The 20180-nt window shown below is 43.4% G+C and overlaps 1 protein-coding gene across 2 annotated transcripts in view; it reads right to left on the bottom strand.

Annotated features, from left to right (window-relative positions):
• Positions 1-20180, bottom strand: part of POLR1A (RNA polymerase I subunit A) — a 75378-nt gene that overhangs the window by 31560 nt on the left and 23638 nt on the right. For both annotated transcript variants that reach the window (XM_035001130.1, XM_035001129.1), the window contains exons 13-15: positions 15692-15946; positions 11025-11216; positions 613-762 (exon numbers count right to left, since the gene is read on the bottom strand). In XM_035001130.1, the coding sequence (XP_034857021.1) occupies positions 613-762; positions 11025-11216; positions 15692-15946 (597 nt within the window). The remainder of the gene's footprint in view (positions 1-612; positions 763-11024; positions 11217-15691; positions 15947-20180) is intronic.

Here is a 20180-nt window from a genome sequence, read left to right as displayed (position 1 = left end):
AGCCTTTCTAACATCTTTTAAGGCATGTGTACTTTCCAAAGTTGGGTTAAAGCATCAGAAGCTAATTAAAGGAAGGATTGCTAGCCACATAATGTAGCATACATTAAGCATATGATCTCTAAAGGGAAAGACAAGTGGCAGCTTCAGTTCTAAATGGAATGTCTGCCAGACCTGTGACAAAGCACTTATGAGTTGGGGACTCAAGGCCTTGGAAGTCTTAGTGTGGGGCCCCCATCTTGCTCGCTTGCAGGAGTGCTCTGCCCCGAGGCCTGGTTCCTGAGGCATGGAGCCGGAAGGTGTGGAACCTCACAGCAGATCTGTGAGCTTGAGCCACTCAGGGGTCTCAAGGGAAAACACAGGTTCCGAATTTCCAAGTTTTGCAGAATTGAGTCCAGAGGCCTCCTGCTCCCCAAGTGGGTTGTGAGGTTTATATGGAGGGTCAAATGCTAAGCGATCAACTCTGACCCTTTCTAAAACTAAAGGGACACCACCTTGAGCATGACACCCTCTATTTTGAACCATGACACCTGATTCTTTCTTTCTCTGCGTCTGTTTTAAATCGATTTGTCTAAACCTGGGACTAGATGTCTCCGCACAGCTAGGCAGCCATACCTGGGACTCGCACATGGAGTCAGGGTTAAAGCCAGGAACAGGCCGAGGGGACTCCTGCACCCAGGCTTTGCCGTTGATCTTCGCCTTTCCCAACAAGCTCAGTGGGATGTGGTCCTCTGGGATTATGTTTATGAGCAGTGTTGACACAACCTGGAAAGAAAAAAAAGATAATGCTGATTGTGGGGAGAAAAGCTGAGGAGTTCCCTTTTAGGACCTCCTGTCCCTGTTCATCCTGAAAAGCCAGAAAACTCCACTCTGATGATCTGTGGGTGGAATAAGAAAAACAGACATTTCTACCTCTGTGAGACAAGTTGATCTCAGTTTTTTTTTCACTTACATGGCTTAGGAGGGGGCTTAGGAACAGAAATAAACATACACCATTAAGAACTTCACTGGCCGCAAACAATGAATCATGGAACACTACATCAAAAACTAATGATGTAATGTATGGTGATTAACATAACATAATAAAAGAAAAAAAGAAAAAAAAAAGAACTTCACTGGCATTCTTATGCCCTAAAATAATTTTTTTCTTTTTGAGAGCGAGCGAGCGAGAGAGCACATGAGCGGTAGGGAGGGGCAAGGGAGAGAGAGAAGCAGACCCCCCGCTAAGCAGGGAGTCCCACTCAGGGCTCAAACCCAGGACCCTGTGATCATGACCTGAGCTGAAGGCAGATGCTTAACCTACTGAGCCACCCAGGCACACCTCCTAAAATAATTCTTAAAGTGAACAATCTTCTAGACCTGAAGATTAAGTCCCTGAATAGAGCAAAGGAAGGAGAAGAAAAAAGTAAACTGCTGTGGGGTCACAGCAGAGAAAGGTTTGAGTATGCAGTAAAAAAGTGAAAGCAACGACAGTGGGGTTGAGAGCTGGTGGGGGTCACAATGCTGCCCTCTGCCAGAGGTCAGCCCCAACATGGTGTCTGTGCCAGCACTGAGGCAAAGGTTGAAGAACACTCTTCAGAGGCATCCTTCTCTCATCTTCAGGCCACATCAAAATAGACAATTATTACACACAGTCAGCAACATCCTCCCAAATAGCTTTGACTGTCTGGTGGGTGCCAAGGAAGGAAAGGCTGCAGAGACTAAGAACTGAGGGGACGCCTGCAAGGCTCAGTCAATTAAGCGGCTGCCTTCGGCTCAGGTCATGATCCCGGGGTCCTGGGGTCGAGCCCCGCATTTGGCTCCCTGCTGGGCGGGAAAGCCTGCTTCTCCCTCTCCCACTCCCCCTGCTTGTGTTCCCTCTCTTGCTGTGTCTCTGTCAAATAAATAAATAAAATCTTTAAAAAAAAAAAAAAAGAATTGACGACCCATAGAATGGGAGAAAATACTTGCAAAATATCTACGTATTACAGATCTAATAGCTAGGATATATAAAGAACTCCTAGAGCTCAACAATAAAAAGACAACAGCCCAATTACCAAATGGACAAAGGGCCTGAATAAATACTCCTCCAAAGAAGATAGTACAAATGGCTAGTAAGCAAATGAAAAAATGCTCATTATCCTTAGTCATTAGGTAAATACAAATCAAAATCACAATGAGATACCACTTCACACCCACTAAGATGAAAGAAAGAGAGATAGATAGAAAGAAAGAAAGAAAGAAAGAAAGAAAGAAAGAAAGAAAGAAAGAAAGGCATTGGTATGAATGTGGAGCAACTAGAATGCTCATGCATTGCTGGTAGGAATATAAAATGGTACAGCTGTTTTGGAAAACAGTTTGGTAGTTCCTCAAAAAAAGTTAAAAATAGCATTACCATATGACCCAGCAATTCCACTCTTAGCCAAGAGAACTGAAATACATATTCACACAAAAACTGGTACATGAATATACACAGCAGCTTTATTTATAATAATCACAGAGGGGAACAACCTAAATTATCCATTTATCAATTGACAAACAAAATGAGTATTTCTATACAGTGGAACATCATCCAGCCATAAAAAGGAATGAAGTACTGTTCATGCTACAACATGAGTGGATTTTGAAAGTATTATATTAACTAAAAGAAGCAAGTCACAAAAGGCTACATGTTGTATGATATCATGTACATGAAATGTCCAAAATAGGCAAATCCATAGAGACAGAAAGTGATTGCCTGGGAATGAGGGAGGGAGGAATTGGGACTGATGATAATAGGTACAGGGTTTCTTTTAGGGATGATGGAAATGTGCTGGAATTAACTATGGTGATTGTTGTGCATCACAGCAGACATACTAAAAATCATTGAATTATACCCTTTTAAAAATCATAAATTTTATGTTAAGTATGAATCATATCTCAGTAAGAAAACCATAGGAGTCAGACAAGAGGATTTTAAGCCTCTTCCTGCAATAACATTCTAGAAATGTTTAATTTACTTTCTGGTCATAAACTATTACGCTAGGGAGAAAAGACCATCTGCAACGTTCTCTTAAACTGTGAAGGGTAGTATCTATGAGATACTGTGAGGCAGTATCTAGGAGAATTATAAATGAATTTTTTTTATACTAAGACTCTACTGAACTTTAAAAATGTTTTAAAAGTTAAAAGGATTTCTTAAAAAAAAGTTATGCAATGTATATACCCTTTGACTCAGCAATCACACTGCTAGGAACTCCTCTCAAATACAAACCACAAGAAGTGCACGAATATAATAAACATGAGTGGGTACACACTACAGCACTAGGTAAAATAGTAAAAACCAGTTTACAATGTAAAAGTCTGCCAAAAGAAAGCCAGTTAAATCATCTATGGTATATCCACATCATTGGATACAACACAGAATGGGTTAAAAAATGACGTGGATCTACGTGTTCGGATACAGAATGAGCCCTACAATATGTCATTAAGTTAACTAAATACATCACAAAGCAATTTTTTAAAAAAGATTTTGTTTATTTATTTGACAGAGAGAGAGACACAGCAAGAGGGGGAACCCAAGTAGGGGGAGTGGGAGAGGGAGAAGCAGGCTTCCTGCTGAGCAGGGAGCCCGATGCGGGGCTCGATCCCAGGACCCCGGGATCATGACCCAAACTGAAGGCAGACGCTTAACGACTGAGCTACCCAGGAGCCCCATCACAAAGCAATTTTAAGAAAGGTCCTGCCTGTTAACCTAGCACATGAAGGCAGTTAAATGAACTTCCTGCCATATTCAGAGTGTGTCAGGGTGGTCCAAATTAAAAATACAGACTGCTTGAAAGAATGGAATTCCCTTTGGAAGGCCTGGTGGCTCATTCAAAGTAAGCCATGTTAAAAACCAGTCAAAAAGGTCCATGTACCTGGTGGTCAGGAAAATTCATGCCTCAGGTACGAGGACGTCATGAATACAGAGGTTTAAAATATAAGCTCAAAACTGATTGTCAAATTTAATCATGATTCATGGTTCTCCTGAGCAGGTATAATATCCCATTCTTAATTACTTTCTATGAGAGTATGTGTGGACATGGAGAGTAGGGTTGGGGAAGGAGGGAATTTTTCCTTTTTCCTTTCACATTACTGTGTTTTTGTTTAACAATAAACTTCTGTTACTTCTACGGTTAAAAAGAATTTGAAAGGCAGTGATCTAATAACTGAATTCAGGAAGGTGAATTCAGGGACAATATACACAAATTAACTGTATTTCTACATCTCAATTATAAATAATTAGAAAATGTAAGAAACAATACCATCTATAATAGCAATACCTAGAAATGAATTTAATGAAAGATGTACAAGACTTACATAATCAAAGGACATAATCTGTACATAATTTGAAAGATTCAATATTGTAAATATGTTGATTCTCCCTAAAGTGATCTAAAGGTACAATGTAATCCCAATAAAAATCCTAGCAGGTATTATTTTTGTGGAAATTTACAAGCTAACTTTAAAATTTATATGGAAATATACAGGGCCAAGTATATTCAAGACACTCTTGAATAACAAAGCTGGAGACTTTTACTATCAGAAATCAGTATTATAAAGCTACAATAATTAAGATAGTGTGGTATTGGTACAATGGAATCAAACAGACCAATGGAACTGAAGAGAGTCCAGGGAGAGACCCACATGTATGTGACTAGTTGATTTATGACACAGGAGATACTAAAGAGAAGTGGAAAAATGCTGGTCTTTTCAACAAAGGATGTTATATTAACTGGACAGTCATATGGGGAAAAAAGGAATCCCCTACCTTATATCATACACACCCACAAATATCAACTCCAGGCAGACAAGTAGACCTAAGTGTGAGAGTAAAACAGTAAAGCTACTAGACAATAACACAGGGGAATACCTTTGTGCCCTCAGGACAGTCAGACTTTTATAGGACTAGCCATGAATGGCAAATACTGGTGAATTATATTAATAAAATAGCTCTGATCATTAGAAAATAGCACTAGGTAAAAAGGCAAAAATTTGGCAATGGACGAACACAAAAATATATATAAAAAAAAACCTCTTCCCTATTAGTAAGAAAATGGCATGGAATAGAAAGCACTTCACAAATGATGACACCCTAATGGCCAATAAGCATATGAAGAGGTGCTCAACCTCACTTGTCATTAAGAAAATGCAAGTTAAGGGGCACCTGGGTGGCTCAGTCATTAAGCGTCTGCCTTCGGCTCAGGTCATGATCCCAGGGTCCTGGGATTGAGCCCCGCATCAGGCTTCCTGCTCCGCGGAAAGCCTGCTTCTCCCTCTCCCCCTGCTTGTGTTCCCTCTCTCGCTGTCTCTCTGTCAAATAAATAAATAAAATCTTAAAAAAAAAACAAAAAAACATAGATCTTATGATTGAGCAATTTGATTCCTTGGTATCTAGCCTACAAAAATGAATATATATGTTCAACAAAAGATACATACAAGAATGGTGATAGTAGCCCTATTTGTAATAGCCAAATGAAGACAAGCCACATGTCGTTCAAGAGTAAAAGGGTAAATATATGATGGTATAGTTACACAATGGAATACTATACAGCAATGAAAACGAATGAACTCCTATTATAGGATACCATGAATGACTTACATAGAGATATGACTGACCATTCCATTTATATAAAGTTCAAAAAAAAAAAAAAAAGACAAAACGTACTTATAGTGTAGTGTTAGAAGTCAGATTAGGGGCTACCTTTGGGCAGGGGTAAAAATGGATAGGGGTCTGCAGGGGTCTTCTGGGACTGCTGATGAGATTCTAACCTTCTGATCTGGGTGACACTTTACAAAGGTATATTCACTTTGTGAACATCCACTGAGCTGTACACTTGAGATGTGAAATGACAGGCAAATTCTTTTTCTTTACATGCTCTTTCAACAAATGCTGAGACCTCAGATTCTTAAAATGGAGAGAAAAGCACTCAAGAGGCTGTATGAAATGCCCTGGAGAAGGAGCCTAAGACTTAATTTTCTGGGGCAGTACAAATAGACTACCCAAGCTAAGCTCCTTATCTCCTGATTCTAAACGTGGCTTTTCTCTGCAGAATCAGACTGAGCCACCAACAAATTCTCGGGCAGAGCAATCATTCTTCTCTTTTACACCTATTTGCAAAGAAATAACAGCCTATGGCAACCTCAGAAGAAACACTGAAAAATCTCAACTGTGACACAAGTAAAACCTGGGCCTATTCTCTAGTTTTATTTAATTCAATAGTAGTAATCTGGCCCAGAAACATTATAAAGTGAAAAAGAAATTATTCCTAACATGAACCAAATTATTCCATCATTCTGATCTTTGTCATGCCACACTTCTTCTCACATACTTGCTTAACACGGTTGTGACAGTGACCGCACATAAGAATGCTGTAGTCTATTTCTGCTTTCAACATTAGGTCAGAAAATTTCCCGGACCACTCACTATATGGTCTTTTAAAACCACTATTTTAAACAGCTACAAAATATCTTCACAAATGGATGTTCCACAATTGCCTTAGCACCAATTTAGTATCCAGGTTTTTCTAATTTTCCACCACTGTAAGTGGTAACGGACTACTTTTTTCCAGTAGCTTTTTCTCCATTTCAGATTGTTTCCTTTGGCTGGATTCCCAGATTGAAGGGAATCAACATATTTATGGCTCTAGATATATATTCTTTGTCCACTATTTAGTTCTATTTTGAACACACAGCCTACATTTAAACAAAATTCTAATAAATTCTGGACACTTAATTACTTAAAACATAATCATTCACTTCCAAGAATTTCAGATGGCTTATAAAATAAAGACAAATGGAAATAATAAAAATAATAGAAATAGAAATAATAAAGTAGACAAATACACATGGCCAACTAAGTCAGGGGTCAGCAAACTATAGCTTGTAGGCCTAATCTGCCCTACTACCTGTTTTTGTAAGTAATGTTAATTGGATCACAGTCATGCTCATTCATTTATGTTTTGTCTATGGCTGCTTCCATGCTACGATGGCAGTGCTGAGTAGTCGCAACAGAGACTGTATGATCTGCAAAGCCTAAAATATTTACTGTCTGGCTTTTACAGAAAAAGCTTACCACTCCTTGAACTAAACCATCCATACTTCTAGATTTTAATCTTAAATTGCAAAATTCCCCACCTATTCTGTTCAACTGACTTCCACTTCTGGCCAAGATAGAGCAACAGTGACCTGATGAGTCTTCCACCAAAAACAACAAAAGCAGACATGAACATGAAATAACAGTTTTCAAGACAATGGACACCAGGCAATGAAGGACAGTGATCAGCAGACAGAATAGACTTGAACTATTTATTAACCAACCTTGACATTTTTAGAGCACTCCACTTAACAACGGGCACACAGAATATTTACCAAGATACATCATAGTCAACATAACTCAAACACAAACATCAATAAATTTAAAAGGATTCCAATCACCCAATATATGTTCTCTTGCCACAATGGGATTAGATTGGAAATCTGAAACAAAGATATCTGGAAAATATTTAAATATGTGGAAACTAAATAATGGACTTCTAACTAACTCATGGGTCAAAAAGAAATCAAAAGGTAAATTAGAAAGTATTTGAATGAAAATGAAACTACAACATAATAACTTATGCGATGCTACTTAAGCAGAATTTAAGGGGAAAATTTATGAAATGCCTATATAAAAAAAAGGGAAAAAAGGTCTCATATCAACGATTCCAGGTTCAACCCTGAATGACAAGACAAAGAAGGGCAAATCAAACAGAAAGTAAACAGAAGAAAAGAAAAATTAGGATGAAAGTGAAATCAATGAAATAAAAACCAGAAAAATAGACAAAGTCAATGAGAGCTGGTTCTTTGAGAGCAAAACTAATAAATCTCTAAGCAAACTGACTGGAAAAAAGAAAAAAGACACAAATCAGGACACCTGGTTGGCTTAGTCAGTGGAGCATGTGACTCTTGGTCTCAGGGTCAAGAGTTCAAGCCCCAGTTGGGTATAAAGATTACTTAAAAAAAAAAAAAAACAAGACACAAATCACCAATATCAGAGATGAGAGAGCTGACCCACCTACAGATTCTAGATATAGAAAAAAATAGTAAAGGAATATTATGAATAACTTTATGCCTATAAATTCAACAACTTATGAGATGGGGCAAATTCCTTTAAAAAACAAAGTACTGAGGCTCATTCAAGAAGAAACAGATAACCCGAAGAGCCCTATATGTATTAGAAAGAAATTTTAGTTAAAAAAGCCTTCCTATGAAGAAAAGTTCAGTTTCAGATGGATTCATTGGCTAATTCAACCAAACATTTAAGAAAAAAATTATACCAGTACTAAACAAACTTACAGAATATTGAAGAGGAAGTATTTCCCAACTCATTCTATGAAGCCTGCATTACCCTGATACCAAAACCAGGCAAAGATATTACAAGAGAAGGAAACTACAGATCAATGCAGGCATATCTTAGAGATATTGTGGGCTGAGTTCCAGACCACCACAATAAAGCGACTATAATGACAAAGTGAGTCAAATGAGTTTCCCAGTGCATAGAGAAGTTATGTTTACACTACACTGTAGTTTATTAAGTGTGCAACAGCATTATGTACATTACTTTTTTTTTTTTTTAAGAGTTTACTTATTTGAGAGAGTGAGACAGAGAGAGCATGAGCAGGGGGGAAGGGTAGAGGGAGAAGCAGACTCCCCACTGAGCAGGGAGCCTGATGTGGGGCTCGAGCCCAGGACCCTGGGATCATGACCCGAGCCAAAGGCAGACGCTTAACTGGCTGAGCCACACAGGCGCCCCTATGTGTACATGCCTTAATTTAAAAATATTTTACTGGGCGCCTGGGTGGCTCAGTCGTTACGTCTGCTTTCGGCTCAGGTCATGATCCCAGGGTCCTGGAATCGAGCCCCACATCAGGCTCCCTGCTCAGCAGGGAGCCTGCTTCTCCTTCTCCCTCTGTCTACCACTCTGCCTACTTGTGCTCTCTCTCTGTAAATAAATAAATAAAATCTTTAAAATAAATAAATAAATAAAATAAAATAAAAATACTTTACTGCTTCACTCATATGTGGAATTTAAGAAACAAAACAGATGAATATAGGGGAAGGGAAGGAAAAAAAAGATAAAAACAGAGAGGGAGACAAACCATAAGAGACTCTTAACTATAGGGAACAAACTGAGGGTTGCTGGAGGGGTGGTGGGTGGGAGGATGGGGTAACTGGGTATGTTAACTAAACTGAATTTTTAAAAAATACTTTATTACTAAAAATGCTAACCATCATCTGAGCTTTGAGTTGTAATCATTAATCACGGATCACCATAACAAATATAATAATGAAATAGTTTGAAATTCTCTGAGAATTACCAAAATGTGACACGGACATGAAGTAAGCAAATGCTGCTGGAAAAATGGCACCAATAAATGCAATGAAAAATGAAAAAAGCATACAAAACTGCTTGAATGCAGGGTAGCCACAAACCTTCGAGGAGTAAAAAACACAGATCTGTGAAGTACAACAAAGCAAAGCACAATAAAATGAGGTATCCTTCACAAACACAAATGCAAAAAAATTCTAAACGGGATGCCTGAGTGGCTCAACTACTTAAGCGGCTGCCTTAGGCTCAGGTCATGATCCTAACGTCCTGGGATCGAGTCCCACATCGGGCTCCTTGCTCAGCAGGGAGCCTGCTTCTCCCTCTGCCTGCCATTCCCCCTGCTTATGCTCACTCTCTGATTAATAAAAAAATTCTAAACAAAACTTGAGCAACTGAAATAAAAAATATACAGACAGGGTAATACCTCATGACAAGTAAGGGTTGTCCCAGAATGCAAGGTTGGGTTAACAACTAAAAACCAGTCAGGGGCGCCTGGGTGGCTCAGTCGGTTAAGCGTCTGCCTTCGGCTCAGGTCATGATCCCAGGGTGCTGGGATCGAGCCCCACATTGGGCTCCCTGCTCAGTGGGGAGTCTGCTTCTCCCTGTCCCTCTGTCCCTCCCCCCAGCCTGTGCACGTGTTCACTCTCACTCTGTTCTCGCTCTCAAATAAATTTAAAAAATTTAAAAATTAAAAAAAAAAAGAACAGGTTGCAGGTGTGTAGGCTTAACGAATTGCTGAGCAGGAAGAGATCTTAGAGATCATCACCCCCAACCCTTCGTATTCTAGATGAATAAAGGAGACCCATGAAGCCAAGATCACACAGCTGATTAGGAATTAGGCCTTATGGCTAAACCTGGAGACCCAGCCAACAATAGAAACACACACTCTACTGTACCTCATTATTTGATCGCCACATATACCATTATTTCATTACTTTGACAGGAAGCATAGCACGACGTCTTAGGAGTTAGGAATCCTGGGTTTGAATTCCAACTCTGTCTCCTATAGACCTGAGCATGTCATTTAAGTTCTCTAAGGCCTCAGTATCCTCGTCTGCTAAATGGTGGTAATAATGGTCTCTGCATCACAGGTTGGTTGTGAGGATTAAATAAGGTAACAGGGGGTGCCTGGGTGGCTCAGTCATTAAGCGTCTGCCTTCGGCTCAGGTCATAATCCCAGCGTCCTGGGATCGAGCCCTGCATTGGGCTCCCTGCTCTGCAGGAAGCCTGCTTCTCCTTCTCCCATTCCCCCTGCTTGTTCCCTCTCTCACTGTGTCTCTCTCTGTCAAATAAATAAAATCTTTAAAAAAAAAATAAATAAATAAATAAATAAATAAGGTAACAGATCAGTAAAGTACTTGGCCCCTCCCAATGAAAATATTATTACTACCACCACCACCAGTATCACTGCTTCTTACCACCACGTCTGCATTATGAGGACATCGAGGACACTGTGCAGTCCACTCTTAGTAGACACTCCCCTGAAATCACCCAGACCCCAGGAAAGAGAAAGTCACATAGATCATACAGGCATACCTCGGGTTCAGTTCCAGACCATCTGATGTGCCATTTCTCTATATCTGGTCTGGACTCTCCTGGGAATGAAATCTTTTATACAAGTGGCCTGTTTCCTTTTTTTTTTTTTACTCCCAATTACCTGCTTTCCTGTCCACAGTGGAAAGGGCTTCAGGATGGCAGGAGGAAAGAGCTTCACACGCCCTACTTTGTCTGTGAGTCCTCGGTATAGCAGCTCCATATATTGCTCCCGAGTGAAAAAGCAACCTCGAATGGTCATGTTTGCACCCGAAACCATGTGATCTTGGATCAACCCCGCCAATGGCTGGCCATCCTACAAACCAGAAGAGGTAAGAAAGAAGGCAAATATGAAATCACATTCTAATTCCTAATCATCTGCTTGGAAGCCATGTACTAGTAACAGCCCTCCCCTCTACTCCTGTATGGTTCTGCCCACAGCCTCACTAGGCCCAGGCTTGGGCCTCCCATCTGGAGAGCAAACTGCCTCCCAAAGCATATGACCTGGGCTTCCTGACCGGCCTCCACCTTTTACATTTGCCCATTGTTCAAGATCAAAACAGCTCCAACTCATCCAGTTCCCCAAGCCTTCTCTCCACAATCCCATCTGGTTCTAGTTACTCCAGTATATTTTTGGCATCTTTGCATAAATTTGGTCTAGCTGCAGTTTGCTGTGTTCTTGCTTTTATATTTTGGTTTTATGCTCTAGTATTTTTCACACATTTCTGGCCTGTTTTCCTCTAAATCAGTCACCCATTCAATAAATATTTATTGAGAGAATACTATATGCCCAGACATTTGGGTTAGCCCTCCAATCTACTCTAGTGGACCAAACAGACATGATCCTTTATGGTGAGGAAGAACTAGACAATCAACAAATGATTGGATGAATACATTATCACAAAGAGTTTTAAATATCTTGGAGGAAAATAACAGATGGGTCATCATACAGATTAGAGGTAGGGGGATGGTCAGAAAGGATCTTTCAGGGGCAGTATTACAGGGCCCTGAGTATTACTGACTTAAGCCTCAGCTCTCTAAGGGGTAGGGGGTCAGCCAGAGGAACCTCGAGAGGGTTGAGAGGGCCTTGCTGTGCATGACTATGGAAAAAAAGAATGCTCACTTACAAGTGTCTCTTCACAATGTAGCACATGTTCATGGTGGGGCCTTTAATAGAAGCTGTTATCTACCAGATGCCCAAACAAGGGCTTTTATGTAAGCCCCAGTGCGTTCATCTCATTTGAAACTTTTCACAGACTAAGCCTTAGTCTCCTGCAACTTATCTGGAGGTCTGTGTTCATGGCAACGTAAGGCACACTAACGTAAAAATAGCTATGCCCACTGACATGCTCTAAGAAGCAGTGTTTGCAAACTTTTCAGTGTTTATGGGAACTTGAGAAAAATCTGTGCCTTGGATCTAAAGACTGTTATCATTTGATTATTTGTTAAATACTATCCAATATTATGGCCAGGTTTCATAACTAAGCTAGCTAAAGGAACTCACAAATGCAGCCATGGAGAAATGCCAGGAATTTAACCACATGTACTAATTCAAAGGATAAAAAGGATGCTTGTCAAATAGTGGACATACTGTGGCAATGGGCTCTATATAAACTCAAAGACAATTATTACAGATGGGCTGAATAGACAAGGCAAGGTCAGATGGTGCACACAGCCTCTCTTACGAAGGCTTCGAGTTAAGAGCAGGAATAAAAAATTATACTCTGCATCTTGTTCCAAAGACAAGGTCTTATTTTGCTTGGGGGATGGAGAACCCAAACCAGTATTACGCATTTGCCTCATCCCACAGTCTTTGGGGGCAGATAGAGATTTTTCCTTTTGTTTTCTTCCTTTAAAGAACATAATTACAAGTTATGTGATCTATTCAGTGCCTTCCCTATTCTCCATCCAGATTTTTCCATGACTAGAAAATTACCTTAATGGCTAAATTGCTTTCAATGCAATAATCATGAATCGTAGGGAGGAATGCTGATTAAAGCAATTTACTAAGGGCCTACTTATAATTCTGGATTTCCCAAATCCTGCTTAGGATCAGAAAGACCATCTCTCAATCAAAAACCCAGATAATTGTTAGCTATCCTATTCCACCTAATATCACAGCAAAATGACATTACAATTAATTCCTTTGGTCAGGATACTTTGAGAATTAGGGTACTCTGTGACTTGAATTTTCTGGCTAAGTGGATAGTCAGGAGACTCTCAAACCTTGTTAAAAACTTTCCACAAGGCACTGGCCCTCAAAAAATACAACAAACAGAAGAAAAAAAATCCACAAAGAAACACATCAATGAAAAGTTTAACTGTTTTCTCGGGAAAGAAAGAGCTGGTATCATTCACCTCCTATTTTAAGTAAGAAAATAACCTGCAACTCTACTAAACACATAAACAATAAAATTAAATGTCCTTTAATCGGGTACTACGGTTAATCAAGGAACAGAACCTGGAAAACAGAAGAAATCGAAGGGAAATGGAAATAAGGAAAATAAAAATACACCAAGAAAAATTACCTCCTCTCTCCCAAAAAATGACTTTCCTAGTGTAACAAAGCCAGTTCCTGTTCTGTTAGGACTTTACCACCAAAGTACTTTAAGACATGTTGCATTTTTACAACCATTAGCAAAAACAGATTCCCTGTCTTGGCATTTACACTAAGGACTAAATGAAACTGATCGAGAATCAAAAGCTCTGTACCTGTGGCTAAGAAAACTGGTGGAAAGTGAAGTGAACCCTCAGGTCATCCCCTAGAAGTTTCTTCCCCCTAAGAACTTAATTTGTTGATGTAAGCTTATTTATCTGGGTCCTGCCTGTCTCCTGACCTAAAATTGGTGGGCATGTGAACACATGCTGAGGCACATCTGGATTTAGAAAGGTCAGCCCTTTGAAGGACACAGTGTAAGCATGAAGCCCTTGTATGACTTTATTCAATCAAAATGAAGTAAGGAACATTCAAGTTCACTGGTCTGAGAACTTCAGAGCACCCCAACTCCCCATTCCAACCCCCCTCATGTCCAGTGGTCACTCTGCCAGCCACAAGTGACCCATCTGCTGCTCCCTGGTAGTGTCCCCTGTGGTGAAATGTGACCCTGCCTCTAGAGTCAAGGAGCCAGTTCAGTCCTGGGATCCACTTCCTGCCACGTGGCCTTACCCAGCCCCAGCCCTGCCTGGTAAGTGAGGCTAATGACCCATGATGCTGAGTACATGGGCTTGGGAGTCAAAGGTGCTGGGTTCAAGTGCTGGCCTCGTTGCTGGCTGGCAAGTCACTTGTGTGTCCTCATCGGAAAACCGCACTTATCTCATAAGTTGTCGTGAGGACTGAGAGAACGTCTGCAAACAGCTTAGAGCAGTGCCTGCTGTATGGGGGCCGCTCAGTGCATGGTGGCTTTTACTGCCGCCTCAGCGACAGCCACGACTCTTATTGACATGAAAAGGCAAAAAATCAGTTTTTAAGTTAGTAAAATGATTATTCTAACTTCCAAGGGACCTCAGTGGGCCTTTAATCCCTCCTTCCTACTTTTAGCGCCTTCACTAATCCAGTGCTGGCTGAAGCGGGCAGAGAAGGGAATGAGAGTTAAACTCAAACAGCTGGGTCCAGCGTGAAGCCGCAACAGCGTGTCTGGTGCGAACAAGGCCAGGGCGCTGGGTCCCCGGGCCCCTGGCCAGGGCCTGCTGCTGGGAAGAGAAGTTCCCAGGCGGGGAGGGCACTGGCCGATGCCGGACGTCTCCGAGCAGCCTCCCGTGCTCGCCTGCCTGCAGAAGTCCCATCTGCTCTGCAGAAGGGCGGCAAGAGCCGCGGAGGTGGAAAGCAGCAGAGCCCCGGGGAGCTGGGGGCTCCCTGTAACTTCCTCCGCCTTCCCAGCGGTGTCCTGCTGCAAGTTACAGCGCTCCTTCGTCTTCTCCATGTGTAACCGTGGACACTAACAGCACCTGCTCCAAGGGCTGCGCAACGGTGAAAAGGGGAAGCCTCCCAAGTACTTTGCACAGGGTCTAGCATTGACGAAATGCTTGGCAAATGGCAACTATAATTCCACGTTACTATTACTACTGATTCTTTCACATCCCACCACAACCCAAGTGAATGACATATAATTGTGAATCACTGTGACACAAACGGCTGATAATTTTAAAGGCCTCAGGCCTTAGGATGGGTAGTGAGGGGTTAAGTGGCATCTGGAACATACTCGGTTTTCTTTCATGCAGGCTGGCTCTATCCCCACTCTTGTTCCCATGAACACTCGTTGACTCAGGTCCCTGCCACTTAATAGAATGGATCGGCTGGGAAAGGAAGCTGAATCCTTCCTCATGCACCCCACCGGACAGCCATGACCACGTGGGTCTGCTTTTAAGGACCAACCTCAGAGAGAGAAGGAAGGGATTCAAAGAGGAGACACCTTCATGGGCTAGAGGGATCTCATTGTGGGCCCTCGTGATTAAGTTGTCTCTTAAAACTCATGCCTGTCAGAACTCAAAGGATCAAAGTCCTCTGGGGATCATGAGGACCATCACAGTTGGGATGCTTATGCTTGCCAGTGGCTAATAAATTGTAGAATCCAAACATAAGTCCGGAAGACAAGACCTATTACACAGCTACTAGTTGCTACCCTCTAAGCAGCTAGAGGGCTGAAAGCCCCACCTGGAAGAAGCCAGAACCCTCTCTTCCACGGGCCCCTGCCCTGGAGCTACCCACTGACCCCAGAAGCTGTCAAGAGCCCAGACCTAAAGTGCCAAGTTGTGCCAGCGATGACCACGGAACGGCCTCAAGGTCAGACCTACCTTGGGAACAAGGTACTGCTGATCCGTGCAGGCCAGGACATGGGCCTCGGCCCGGCCCAGTTCACTCTGGGGGAAGTGAGCATTCATCTCATCTCCATCAAAGTCAGCGTTATATGCCTTGCAGTTGGCATAGTGGAGCCGCAGGACTTTCTCTTCAGGCAGGATGCGGGCGTGGTGTGCCTGGATAGAGGGTCTGTGCAGGGTGGGCTGTCGGTTCAGCAGGAGGATGTCCCCATTCTTCACATGCCGGCACACCTGAGGGCAGAGCAAAGAAAACTGGAGTCAAACCCTCGAAATCTCTGAGAAATAGCTACGAGCCCAGCATAGCCCTGATCCTGGCTCTGGGCTCAGAGATGCAAGCAATAGAGGAGGCTCCAGGCCCCTGTCCAGTAGTCTCTGTTTTCTTCAGAGGGACATAACCTTTCCGGAGTCTTGGATTCCTCTGGCTATTGGTCTAGGGAAAGAAATGGACACATCTGAAGACAGCATATCTGCACGTAACTGTGAAACCCTTCGCTTGAAAGGGCCTGGCAGACCTCTGGAATCCCCCCTCCCACAGTCACATGGGAGTACACTATTCTAAACGCGAATCCCATGTTTTAGAACTACCTGACCCAACCTCAAATGGTAGAGTCAGGGAACACAGGGTTCTGACCCCTACTTTAATGCCTTCTGAAAACATTCTTTCACACTTAAAACATTAATAAGAAATTTAAATTGCCATAATCTTTTGGGAAAGCAATCTGACAAGAGAATTAAGAACATTTAAAACTCATTTCCTAAATAAATAAAAATATATTAAACCTTCAAAAAAAAAGTAAATGATAAAGTCAAATAAAAATAAATAAAACTCATTTCCTCTTGGCATTTCACGAGGAAAAAAGTACCAATGTAAGGTTACATAAACATATATGTTTAAGCAGCAGTGTTTACAGTGGAAAAACCTGGAATAACTTGGGCTGCCCACAGAAGTGGCTTGGGTATATATAAACCATGCTATACACTATGGAATATTATGCAATGATGAAAACAGCGGAGTCAAATCTATACTAGTCCTGAAGTGATGGCAACAACGTATTCCAGTAAAAAAACAAACAAAAAAGTCCACGTGCCAATTAAGGTGACAGGAGGAGGCAATTGAAAACCCGACACAACTCTCCATGTATTTATATACGTGAGGAAAAAGGCTCCTTGGATCCTTACCAAGCTGTGACCATTGACTTCGCAAGGGCCAGGGCACGTGGGGAAGAAGTAAGGCACAGAGTACTTACCACCTTTACCTCCACCCATCTTAGTAGTGTTCCTGTGACAAGGAGCATGTATTACTTCTATACTTTTTTTTTTTTTTAAGAGGTATTTAGCCATTTTTAAGGAAAGCAAGAACTACTGCAGAAGTGATATGCTCATTGTGGGGGGAAAAATTAGAAAATACAGACAAACTTAGAGAACAGAACAAAAACCACAAGTAATTTTACTCCTTAACGATGGCCAGCATTCACACTTTCTCCCCTTATCGATATGCCACCGGTCATGTCCTCCAGACAGAACACCACTTCCCACAAAGCTGACTTCAGTGGAAGGCTCATTAAGCCTCATGCTGCCCTTCAACTCCCCTTGAATCAACTGCTGGGCTCCCTAAATGGTGAACATGAACGCTATTTTAAAAAGCGAACACATGAAGGCCGCTGCTGCCCCAACCATTCTGCAGGCCCCCTGAGCAGCCCAGAGCAGTTACGGGGACCGGGTCAGACCCCTCCCACCCAAGTTCCCCCAAATCACAGCAGGCAACAGGTTGGGAGTAACAAATTACTCCAAGTCTAGTCTCTTTTTGTGTTGCCCATATTTATGAAGCTGAACCAGAAAGGTGGCTACTGAGAGGCTAGAAGTGAACAAAAGATCCTCCCCATCCTTCCCCGCACCTCCCCCCCAACACACAAATTTTCAGCTGAGCTGAAGGTTTCCTCCAGGTCAGGGAAGCAGGGAGCAAAACCCTGAAATTCTAAAAGGCAGTCCTAAAAGCACTTAGCAATGAGGCAGTCTTTGTGCTCCCCAAGGAGTTCAAACCTTCCCCTCTCTGCTCCCACATCCATGTTTCCAAGGAGACCCATACCTCCTGTGGATTCCCATGAGGGTCTGCCCAGAGCACGTCACAGAGCCTGAGGTGACTTTCAAGGTCTTATTTCTTTAGCCTCTCCAGGGAGAAACTGCCCAGACCTGTGGCCCAGGCCCAAAACCCCAGGATGGGCCTTGGATTTGAGTCTCGTAAATTCGAGACCTCCTCCAGCATAAGCAAACCCCACAGCTGGGAAGGCACACAGGCCAGTCTGACAGGCAGCAGCCAATCCAAACAGAAGCCCTGGAGCACAGGGAGCTCCCCTCGCCAACCCAAACCTGAGGCCCTTCCTTTCTCTTGTCTCTAAATAAATACTGCAGTGAAAATTAGCATGCCCCGGTGCCCGAGTCAGAGTTTTCTGAGGCACACTCAGAGCCAAGGAGTGGCTCCTGGCAGGCTGCTGCACTGGGAAATGAGGCTCAGCCGTCCTGGCCACCTCCTCCTGATTTACAAGCCCCAGAGGAAGGGACAGAGGTTTCACACCTCCCAGGGGAAACGGGTCCTGTCAGTCATCCCCTCCCTTCTCGCCTAACCTGCTATGCGTCCTTCCGGGGACCCGGCTCTCTTCTTCCCGCTCATGTCCCCCGGCCCTTGAGCCAGTCCCAATCTACATGTAACACATTAACCAAAGTCTTTTAAAAATACAAATAAATTAGAAGTACGCGTACATGTGATTATATAAACACTGTGTATAAAGTTATTGAGATTTTGGAAAATAATCATCCTTAGTCCCCAGGTCCTGATATAAGAACCGCTTTTCCTTCATGAAGTCCCTTCCTGTCTCTGCCCGTGGATTATCAGGTCTAATGTGGCCCTCTGCCCTCAGAGCCTCCCGCACCTTAGCCTGGACCCATCTACTCCACAGGGGTTTCCTCAGCACCTCCACACTGGGAGCTGAGGAGAGAGTGGTGAGCAGAACAGCCTGCCCGCACCCTCCTAGCATTTAGGAACTGGAGGGAGGATGAATGGGGGCACGCATGGTGACAACACAATGCAGTGAGAACAACAAGGGCGGGGCGAGAAGGCCAAGGGTGTGGTGGGAACACAGTGGGGGGCAGACCTCATACAAGTTTCGAGAGTGGCAAACTACGGCACACAAGTGGGATGCCTGCTTTTAGAAACAGTCTTCTGGGAACACGGCCAGGCCCATTCACTTGTGCGCTGCCCACGGCGACTCAGACACTACAGGGCCAGGCTAGACCAGCTGCAGCACAGCCTAGAACATTTACTGCCTGGCCCTCCGCTGGAAAAGTCTACAGACCCCTGCCCTACAAGACGAGGGCTTGGCCGAGCCCTGAAGGACTAGCAAGAGCTGGCCGGGGAGTCTGGGGGAGGGCAAAGTGATGCAGGCGGGGACACAAGTGCACACGTGCAAGGCCCTGACGGGGACCAGCTGGAGTGTGGGGGGTGAGCTGAGAGGTGAAGCTGGGGGAGAAAGCAGGGACAGTGTGCCCAGGACTGGAACTTAAGCTGGGAGACCAGCGACCAGGCCAACCGCATTCAACCTCACCGCTGCTCGGAGCTCACGTCAGTCACTTCCCAGGAACTGAGCGCTACGTGGCAGCAGGCCAACCTTCCTTCTCCCAAACCCTGAATCTCGGCTCACCTCCAACCCTACAGACGTTAACTACAAGGCCATGTGAAACTCTCCGTGCATTTGCCTCATCCTCACATCCCAGTCACATCAGAAACCCGGTACCCTTCTGCTTTTCTTTCAAACGCCCTTAGCTCCTGGCTCTGCTGCCTCACGAGAGCTCCGGGACCTGGCTCCTCCCACTGCTCAAACTGCTCTCCTGCGTCACAAGTGACCTTCTCTTGGACAAATCAGATGCGCCTTCCCGGGGTTTCCTCACTCTTCTCAAACTTCACATTTAACTTCACGAGCAACTAACAAGTGCCCCTGGGAGAGCTGAAGATACCCAGGGACTGGTTTTGACCTGGAGGAGCCCCACAACCATGTGTGGGAAACAGATGCAGATGTCAAATGAGGTGGCCCAGCCCCCCACTCTCCTCCCTCAGCTTCCCGGTTCCTCCTTCCCCTTCCTCCTGCTCCGCCATTTCAGCCCCAATGAGTCCCCCATTTTCTCTCCATTGTACTTTGTGTTCAGAGTCTAACCCTCTGAAAATCTCATTTCCTAACTCTACGGCCCCTAATTTAAGTCCCGCACACCCACCTTTCATAGAAGATGGGCCTTTAGATTCCCCACCATCACCTCACTTTACAGGGGCCGTGTGCATCTCCTTCCAGGGCGCTCCCCACTCTCCTGCTTCATTCTCACCTCTTGTGTCTTCCACAGCCCTGACCCCCAGACTCTCTAAGTCCTTCCTGGCTCTCTCTCTGAAACATCCCTGCCATAACCTTCCCTTCCCTGCAGC

Source organism: Mirounga leonina, unplaced genomic scaffold (assembly GCF_011800145.1).
Source record: "Mirounga leonina isolate KUSES-001 unplaced genomic scaffold, KU_Mleo_1.0 Mir_125, whole genome shotgun sequence".
NCBI lineage: Eukaryota > Metazoa > Chordata > Mammalia > Carnivora > Phocidae > Mirounga > Mirounga leonina.
The sequence above is the reverse complement of the archived record's forward strand: the minus strand, read 5'-3'. Positions and strand labels throughout refer to the sequence as shown.